We start from the raw sequence: 10,167 nt of genomic DNA, 5'->3' as shown, positions 1-10,167 counted from the left end.
CCAAAAAGTGGGATAGAAATGAACAAACTTTTATATCTGTATACTTAAAATAGAATAGATATACAGCTCCACTCTCTTAATTCAATGAATAAAGAGGTTTGTTATAATAGTGTTTGAGACAGGATATCATGTCTACATCTTGTATAATGAATAACCACTAAGACAATGATATGCAATGTATTAATTATTGAAAATGTGCCAGTAATAGGTTGTGAAACTGTCTCATTGATATTTGTCAATAAAATCATTTTAAAAAACTAGTAGAAAATCAGTATTCAGTAACATAGCTAAAGAACATGAAAAATTCAGAATACAATTTGAAAATAACTCAAAAAGAAGTATATTAGAAAAATAAGAACTAATTAATCTGAAATAAGCCATAAGTAGTTTAAGCAAATAAAGATTAAAATGAGTTAAACTGAATTGAAAGCAAAGTGGTAACTTCTAACTTCAGCTCTCTAATATTTTGCTATATTAACTCATGCCAAGTCATTTTGAGGCTAGAAGTTTGTTTATTGATTTATATAATAGGAACTTGGAGGATTAACTTGTCTATTAGGATTAGGGAAATAATGAAAAATAACAATAAAAAATTTCATAGAAATACTACTAAACATTTACATGAAATAATTAGTTCTGATGCTCTACTAACTCCATACGCAAAATTTTCATACAATTACTTCTAGTAGAGTACTGTAAAATTACTCACAGAGGACTTCTCGTAAGTTTCTTGTGGATGTCCGTAGAAAGCCATAACAGCCAATTCTCCAGTAGCTCTTTTAAACACTGAAGAACACTACACTGTGTGGGCAAAACAAAAAAGAATCATTCATGAAATCACTTAGCCCTAACTGCTCAGAACCACGAGAATTAGAATGAGAAGGGACCACAGAGGTGACTGTATCCAGTTCAAAACTCATTTGCTGCTGCTCAAATAGGTTCAGTCTCCTGGAAACAGATGACTGCAAGTACAAGATTATTTTGCCATTTTCGTTGTCAGAAATGTATCTCAAGAGGAATGCCCCAACTTAGCATAGAAATAAACTTTTCTTGAAACCATTATTTATATATATATGGCACATATACTAAACTACATTTATAATTTATACATTATATTTATAAACTACACTTATACCATCAAATAAAAATATCACCCTTGCTGTCCCTTCTCAGAGATCCTGTGAAGCTGCTACAGACCTGAGTTCCTCACCCTCTATACACTGTGGTCCACAACTACCAATTCTGAGGGGCATAAAACTTTATTTTAGGGGGCTGGGGAGATGGCGCAGTAGAATAAGCGCTTGCCTAGCAAGCGCAAGGGCCTGAGTTCAATCCCCAGTTCCGCAAAAAAAAAAAAAAAAAAAAACACACAAACCACTTTATTTTATCATCTCTGATTTTAAAACACAATTTTAATCATTCCTTTCTCAGGCCTCACCCTGATTTGTCAGAACCTCAATCAGAAAATACAGTCATGATACAAATTTATCCAGGGATTATCTTTAAATTTGAAAACAATACATATCATCTTGAAAGCAAATACAGGGAATCTTTCTTAAAACAATTTGATGAAATAATGGTCTAATCATTTAAGTCATGATAGGGTGCTCAGAGTTCATTGCCAGTCCTATGGATAACCCACTACTATTATGGACTACTGGACTACATTGGATTCTTTTGCTGAATTCACGCACCTACAATATTTAAATGGCATTGGAACACCCATCTCTGACAAAACTAAACAAAAAAGGGGGATATAAATGAAGGAGCATTTTGGATGTGTATACACAAAATAGGATAGATATACAACTACTTTCTCTTAATTCAATGAGAAGATTTGTACTGACAGTGTTTGGACAGGATATCATGTCTGCATCTTGTACAATGAATTACTACGAAGACAACAATATGCAATGTATTAATTATTGTAACTGTCCTACTAACCTGTTTTGAATCTGTTTCATTGCTACTTCTTTCTCAATAAAATTTTTTAAAAAAGAGTTTAATTACTATTTGTAGAAACTGACACCTCATATTTAGTTTAGAAATATATGTAAGGTGAAAGCACCCCTGGAGTCATGTAAAATAATCTACTTCAAAACTTCTCTATTGGGAAATTTTATTATTTGAAAAGATATTCAACATTACAGTGCTACATGCAGAAAATAAGTCTTTAATTCAATACCCACCTTATCCTCTCTGCCCCGACATTAAAGAATGGTATGAGGTTTTCATGTTTATAGCAGGACATGGGCTTTTAAACCAAAAAGGCCAAGGACACTTACATACTACATGGGAATGTTTTCTATTTACCTTTCTCCACGTAACCTCTCCCTGACCTGCCGTACAGTTAGGAAATACATACTACCTCTGATGCAACCTCTATTCCATTTTGACTCTGTTCTTCCTGTAATAAAATAATACCCTCTATTTAACTCTGCTTTGTTCTGCCACACAGAAATTTTCTTCTTCCACGTGATAATCATTCAAATATTAGAAGAGAACCATAAAATCCCAGGCTGGTTTCGTCAGACAAAATTTTCCTAGTTTTTGGAGGTGAAGGAGGTATTTCAGCAAGAGAACACTTGCCTACCACTATGTGGCTGAGTTCTATTTCTAGAACAGTAAAGAAAATAAATAACCCTCCTCATTTCATTCTAGCTCTTTACTATCTCCAACTAGAGAGCTTGCAGTCAGTTTCTTTCCTTCATGCTTGATCTCTAGCCACTGCATCTTACCATTTTTTCCCTTCAAAATACTCACTTTATTTCCTTCCAAATTCCACTATAATTACCTTAGATCAATTGTTCACAGCTCTAAGATCACTTCATCCTCACAGCTGATCTCTCATACTCTAGTCTCTTTTCCCAATCCCAATTCTTTCCATGGGTGCTACTCTCGTATTAAGCTACTCCATCCATCATATCCTTCTTTTCAAGAGCCTGCAGTGTATAATACTTCAGCATAGGAATAATATGTAACAAAGTCATAAAAATGCTGAATCCCTCTCCTTTCATCTGGTAATCTCACTCCTGGAAATGTGTGTCAAGAGAATAGTTTATAAAAAAAGTCGGTACTATGAAGAGAGTCAAGAAGATCACCACTACAACAGAAACAAGTTAGAAATAGTAATAGAAAAATGATTAAATTATGGTACTAGGACTGTGATGCAATATTAAAAATATTGCGAAGATGTTAGAAACAAGGAAATTGTCATGCAATGGTAATTTTGTATTCTGATATTTTAATTGTTATATTTGCAAGTATATATAAAATGATAAATCAGTAAAGACAAAACCTAGACAATTAACATTTCAAAGCAAGAGTAACCATGATATAAGGTTTTTCCCATGCAAAATTCTATAATGAAAAAACGACAGGTACAACTTAACAGCCATAAACAAAAGTCCTAAAAATGTGTAAATAATACTTTTATAACACTGTTTATCAAGTAGAGTAATGAGGGTTAACTGTCTGATTCAGTACTAAAAGCTCCATAAACTAATTAAATTGGATAATTCTACCTTATCTGACTTATTGCCCTTTGACACCTCCTAAAATATAAGCCCCATTGTTCACCTAGGCTTTCTCACAGTCCTATACTTTTCATGCTTCCTGTCTCCTTTTACTGATCTTATCCTTCCCAAACCTCTGTTCTATGGCAATCTACACATGTACCTTCTCTGTCTTCGGAACCTGATCACATTTTGACTCTCCCTCAGAACCCAATCAGGATGCTTTTCTCTCCATATTTTTTGATATTTCACTTCAATACCAAGAACTGTCCTGTCTTAGCTCTTCGTTGTACATGTGGAAATAAAATGTAAGCCCAATTTGTTTTCTTTGAGAAAACAAATACAAAATCTGAAGTGAATCATAGTTTCAGATAATCAGACTGACTTCATATCAAATGGGCTTTCTATTTAATCAGGTAAAATTGAAAGAATTTTCATTTTATCATGTTTACAAATATTTTGTGATCCAAAACTCAGTCAAGCCTCATTAGCCAAACTACTGCTAACTGTTGAATTGGTTAGACTATGATCAAGGACTCTCCATTTTAGATTGCATTTTGCTATTTTCTTTTTATTTGGATATCCATTTTTCTTTTCTTTAAATGTATTTAGGACAGGGTCTACAGGGTAAACAGAATCTCACTACATAGATCAGACTTTTAGTGATTCCTTTGTTTTCAGCCTCCCAAGTGCTGGGATTACAGGTATGTGCCCCCATGCCCAGTCTCAATCACCCTCTCAGTGTACCCTGGGGGTGGGGCCAGCACGGCATGCTGGGGATCGAACTGTGGCTGCTGCACTATGCCTAAGCAGGCACTTTAGTGTGTTGAGCTATCTGGCTGGCCCTCTTTGTTTTTCTAAATATAAGGCAAACTGTCTTTTTTCAAGCAATTACTTCTCTCTTGTGTATACAATCCTTTCTCCTTTGATGGTCATATTACCCAAATACACTACCCTTTACTTTTAATTTTTTGATTCATCTTTTAGGTGCTAGAGATGAAATCTAAGACCTTGAACATACTAGGAAAACAATCTACCAGTGAGCTACCAGTCACCTCCCTTTACTTTTTATCTTTCCAAATTATTGCTATCTATGTCCTGGAAACTCATCTATATTTATTTATTTTTTACATTCTTATGCAGTGATTGTTTTTATTTTCACATTCAATTTGCTATAATTTTTATGAGAACCACAAAGATCAACTAAAGACAGAAACTCAAAGAATTCCCCAACAAATGTCTGGTCATGTAAATCCTTTTACCTTTAGGAAAGCTATTAAAAATTCCTAACTAGAGCTGGGAGTATAGTTCAGTGGTCATGTGCTTAGCATGTATGAGGCTGTAAGTTCAGTTCCCAGTGTAAAAATATAAATAAAATTCATGATAGGTAAAGATGAGTAAAGAATTCCAGAGTATTCTTGCTTTCCTGCAGGGTTTGTTTTTCTTTATTGGGTTTTTGGGACAATCTCTCTCTGTATTCAGGCAGTTCTTAAACTGGCTATATAGCCCAGGCTGGCTTTGAACTCGACATTGATCCTCCTACCCTAGCCTCCCCGTACTGGGATTACAGGCATTCACCACATCTGGCACATGCAGGATTTAATCTCCTTGTTTAATATTCAATCTTCAGAGCCTTAATATAACATGAAATTGACTTTCCATTAGAAAGACTATGAGATAGTAAAATCTCTAAAATTCAGTTCATCCTTAAATACATGAGAAGCCAAACACATGCCCAAAGACTTCATGGTTTGTTCCCTATCTTTTCAAGCTGGGCTACATCCTCCCTGAATATCCCTGACCTTAGTTCACACACTTAAATTTATTCAGTACTAAATTGAAAATGTCACAGCCTGGAACACAGTTCTAACTCCATGAACTCTGGAACAGCTTGCTTATCTCTGAACCTTTGTCTCTCCTCTATACAATGAGGACATTCAAGGGCATTTTCCAGGTACAACACCACCATGGTGATCCAGAGGAATGTGGTCTGTACCCACCATTTAGTACAAGCTCCTTGGGCCTCTCCTCTATGTCCACCTCCATGGCTTTCACCTTTCTCTTATGGACAGCAACCACCTTGTTGGGGTCCATGGTCAGACCCATCTCTGCCAGATTTGGTGCGGTTCCAGGCATGTCAGATATGGGAGAACTCGATCCGTGGCACTGCCTTCTATCGAGCATTCCAGTTCAGAGGCTTTTGGTTGATGCTATAACCATGTTTCTTCCTCCAACTCTTGCCTTTCTCATCTATATTTATTGAGGATCTATCTCAGTGCTCTGCTTCATGCTCTGCTACTCATACCTCAGTTATGGCTGTGTCCATGAGAAGGATTCACAGCACTTCACCTTCATGAATCTTTGGCCTCAAATCCAACAACCTTCACCTTCACTCTAGCCCCATTACCAACTCCACAGTCACATATTACTGTCATAGCCTAAACTAAACCTGAAATCTACTGCTAATTTTCTTTGCTATAACTTGCTTATTCTTCCCGTTTTCTCAGACCTTCAATTCCCAACTAGTTAGTTTTGCTTTTCAACTTCAGAGACATTTAATACTTTGATTATATTATTTTTAACCTTGAATTTGGAACTTACCAAAATTCTCTCATTCATACTTCCCTACATTTAATCACACTATCAAATTGTTCTCAAATCTTTTGTATTCTGTTAATTCTGCAAAACCTAAGCTGCTTTATTCAATCTCATAACTTGCTCTCACTTCTTCTACATCTAAACGAAAGAAAAACCATACAGATTGGTACCATTCCCAATTTGTGTCCAACATCAGCTGGGCCCTTAATGAAGCTCTACAATCCTTTTATTTACCTCTGTGCCTGTGTGATCTTTCTCACATTTTTTCAGGGGCTATGCTTAGCAGAGAACAATCTCCTGAGGCATTCTATGTTACTCTATCCTGTATGAAATACTTCCTGTTCTGAAAAATGTAACACTTTCAGGCACAAAGTATTGTAACTTCTTGCCTTTTCTTCCAATTCCACCTATACTTCTACATAACCACCTACCCACTAGTCCCTCCCTCCAGTTTTAGAGAAATGTGGTACTGGCAACCCCTCACCATCAATTTAAGCATATCTCGCCACTTAGTCTTAATTCACTACCTTCCGGCTTCTTATGGAACCTTATACCATCAGGATCCATCTGAGACCTCAACTATACTAGACAAGTGTTCTGCAACTGGGCCTCAGCCCCAGCCCTGTAATGACTTTTTTACTTTTCACGTACTCCTCACGCCCCACAATCTGGCATCTATGCCTGCATGCCACTAAGACTACTCAAAATGTAGCAAAAATCTCTGTATTACTGATTACAAAACAAAAACCTTCTGTCATCTTTCTGGGCCTTCCCGGGATATTTGTCAACATTATTTCTTCACAGCTTCCTGATACCCTGTGTTCCCTTTGTTTCTTTTATTCTCATGGTTCTTTTATATCTCTGGCAACTCCTTCTTAAGATGACTACATTGTTCTCATTTCAGCCTGAGAATTAATTTTTAAGCATATTCCTGAAATGTGCCCTTGGCCCACCATTTTGCTTCTTTCTTTCATCTCCCCCCACCCATCTTTACCTCAGACGTATGTAGGTATACAAAAATATGTACATTAGGTTATATCCTAAGAAACTGCTAATTGCCAACCATCTTTGTCTTATAAAAATGGCAACTGCTTATGATAACCTAATATCTATTGATAAATAGCTTTTTATAATGGTAGAATGAGAGAAGAAATAAAGAAGCTGGACAAAACATGGAGCCCTAGAGTGAATGAGGAAGCTCAGGCATTAGGTTTAAAGGAAATCATTTACAAGCTCTCTGTCTAGAGTACCTTTCTGTCTGCAAGGATGAGTGAGAATTAGAAATGTTTATTTGGTTCTCATCATTGTGTTTCTTAGAAAACTGAATGATTATTAAATGGTATAAGTTTTATAATAAAGTGATTGGATAATGAATCTAGAAAAGGGTAAATGGCAAGACAGTAGGATAACTGTTCAAAGTGAAGAGGGCTATTTGAGGCTAGAACATGAATGACAAATATTGTTTCATAACAAGATAATTTGGTTCTCACATGAAAAAGAAAGTGGCAAGAATAATGTGAAGGAACATATTTGTCTTTTTGAAACAGGTTCTTGCTATGTTTGAGAGGGACTCATGGAAATGTGTCTTTTTCTATCATAAATTCTTTAAAAAATTGAAATATTCACCATATTTTTCAATATACCATGTATATGTTTGCCACATTCAGTCATTTTTCCATGTGTACAAGTAGAAACAGTTCAGGAAAACTTATGTGACAAAACCTTCAGTCCAGAATCCATGATCTCCCTGGAGTTTAAGAACTCTTATTTTGAAGAAGACTCCTTCTCCCCTCCCCTCATAACAGGAATTGAGCTCAGGATCTAGTGTTTGCCAGGCAGGTGCTCGTGCCCTTGAGCTCCATCCCCAGCCTGTGACAAAACCTTAAAAGCAGAAAATTCTATGCATTACTTTGAAATGAATAATGAAATAGTTCAAAGTCTAGGTCCAAAAGAATCAGAAAACTACTGCCACAATATCAGTTTGGATTGTACATTCCTAGCAATACAACAGTACTCCCTACTAATTCTAAGAGAGACAGGTGTTTTTTACCTTGAAATAAATGGATGATGTAAAGAAGAGTTGTGTCAGGTGGTCAAAAAGTAGTGGCTTCACCTCTAGGAATTAAAAATAACAATTATTCAAAATGCTCTTTTAATTCATATTACATTAAGGCAATGACTACAGGTCTTCAATTATACATACCAGAGAAGCTACTAAAAGGAATCCAGCTCACAAGCTGAAGGATCTGTGACCGACAACAGATGCCATCCCAGAGAGGAATGCTCTTGTACAGGAAAACTTCACAGGAATAAAACCCCTCCTGAAACACAAGTTTCAAAACTTGTTACATGTAAGTAAAACCTTACGTGGAGCTCTTCAGTCATGACTGTTTCCTAGACAACCAGTTTAGTTTATGCTATAACTATTACACTCTACAAATAGTTTCTGTCATTGATATAATATAGCCCTGCTTTAGATGACAGACTTTTTCATTGAAAAATGAGTCAATCAGTATGTGCATATATTACCACCTTTATCAATATAGATTTCAGATATAGAATATACCAGTTGCAAAGCCAAGTAATGGCATTATTTTGAAGATACATGAAATTTACTATTTTGGAGTACATACAATAACTTGAACATTTAACAAAACATGCATAGTACTATATAACAGGGACAAAATTTCATTAGAGGCCATGGACCAAATCTAAACTGAGCAACTTCTCATGGAGAGGCCCAAGTATTTAGGCTGCTTATGCTTACACCTGAGTAAGGACCCAAGAATTTCCTTATCTCTTATTACTGGAATGTACCAAGATTCTATCTCAGATGTTTGCATGATGAAAATTCTATGGACAATCTTCTCCACATTGGAGAGAATTAAAACCGCTACTTCTATGTTTTGGGTGGAAAGGAGAGCAGGTTACAAGAAACGGATAGCAACAAGTTCTTGCTCTCATGTTGAGTATCAAACAAAATATGAGTAGGAAAATGTGTTGCAAACAAAATCTAATTAGTTTCAAAGCAGTTGAGAACCAAGGTAAGACTATATTCCTTTTCTCAATGAATGTCATCTAGCCTTTTAAGCAGGAAATCTAAAGTCAAAGTACAGTGTGCTCCTTTATCCTCATGAACTACAATTAAATGGTTCCATACCAAACCTCTATTGAGCAAACAAACATTAAGCAAACATTTCTTTTGTACAAGTATCAAGCTAAGCATGAAAAAAAGTTAAGACACATATTGTGCCTTCTGGGAACTCATAATGCATGGGGACAAATGGATGCTGGAAGTGCTATGACAAGGATAAGGACAGGAAGCAATGGCAGCATACAGTACAATGAACTAGCCCAGATTGGGTTTGGGCATGGAGACTTTTCTTCCATTACCAGGGATTGAACTCAGGACCCTGGGTTTGCCAGGCAGGCACTTATGCCACTGAACTATTTCCCCCGCTCTATGAAGACTTCTTTATGGCACTGATATCTGAATGGCACCTTAAAGTATAACTCAGTGTTACCCAGGCCATATAGTTCATTTGCTAGAACAGTTGTGACACATTAAAAAAATTAATCTTTGATGCTACTAAGAACACAAGTAGTAACCTTATGTCATTGATTTTATGACTGAATTGAATGCATTCAATTACATCTTCAGTTTGTTTTCCTAAATTATAGGTCTTTCCCTTTTATCTACATAATTTAAATATTCTTTCTTTAAACCTACTGATATAAAGGTGAATATCAGTATCACTCCAAATAATTTCCATTTAAAATGAGTTACAAATTGAGCAAAGACTGTTGTTCAGCTGTAGGGGACTCTTTTTTTTTTTTTTTTTTTGCGGAACCAAGGATTGAACTCAGGCCCTTGCACCCGCCAGGTAAGCACCTATTCTACTGAGCCATCTCCCTGGCCTAGGGGACTCTTGTCAACAATTTCTGACACTGCCAGTCAAGTGGAAGACCCAATACTATTATGGACTACTGGACTCTTTTAGATATTTTGCTGAGTTAACACACCTATAATATTCAAATGATGGAACTAAACAAA

At 36.0% G+C, this 10,167-nt stretch overlaps 1 protein-coding gene across 1 annotated transcript in view; it reads right to left on the bottom strand.

The window, feature by feature from the left end:
• Nucleotides 1–705: 705 nt before the first annotated feature.
• Nucleotides 706–10,167, bottom strand: part of Cenpi (centromere protein I) — an 89,246-nt gene continuing 79,784 nt past the window's right edge. Inside the window, exons 12-14 of the mRNA XM_023703459.1 lie at nt 8,317–8,434; nt 8,164–8,228; nt 706–801 (exon numbers count right to left, since the gene is read on the bottom strand). Coding sequence (XP_023559227.1) covers nt 706–801; nt 8,164–8,228; nt 8,317–8,434 — 279 coding nt within the window. The remainder of the gene's footprint in view (nt 802–8,163; nt 8,229–8,316; nt 8,435–10,167) is intronic.

Source organism: Octodon degus, unplaced genomic scaffold, assembly GCF_000260255.1.
Source record: "Octodon degus isolate 3935 unplaced genomic scaffold, OctDeg1.0 scaffold00171, whole genome shotgun sequence".
Classification (NCBI taxonomy): domain Eukaryota; kingdom Metazoa; phylum Chordata; class Mammalia; order Rodentia; family Octodontidae; genus Octodon; species Octodon degus.
This window is presented reverse-complemented; position numbering and strand designations above follow the sequence as displayed.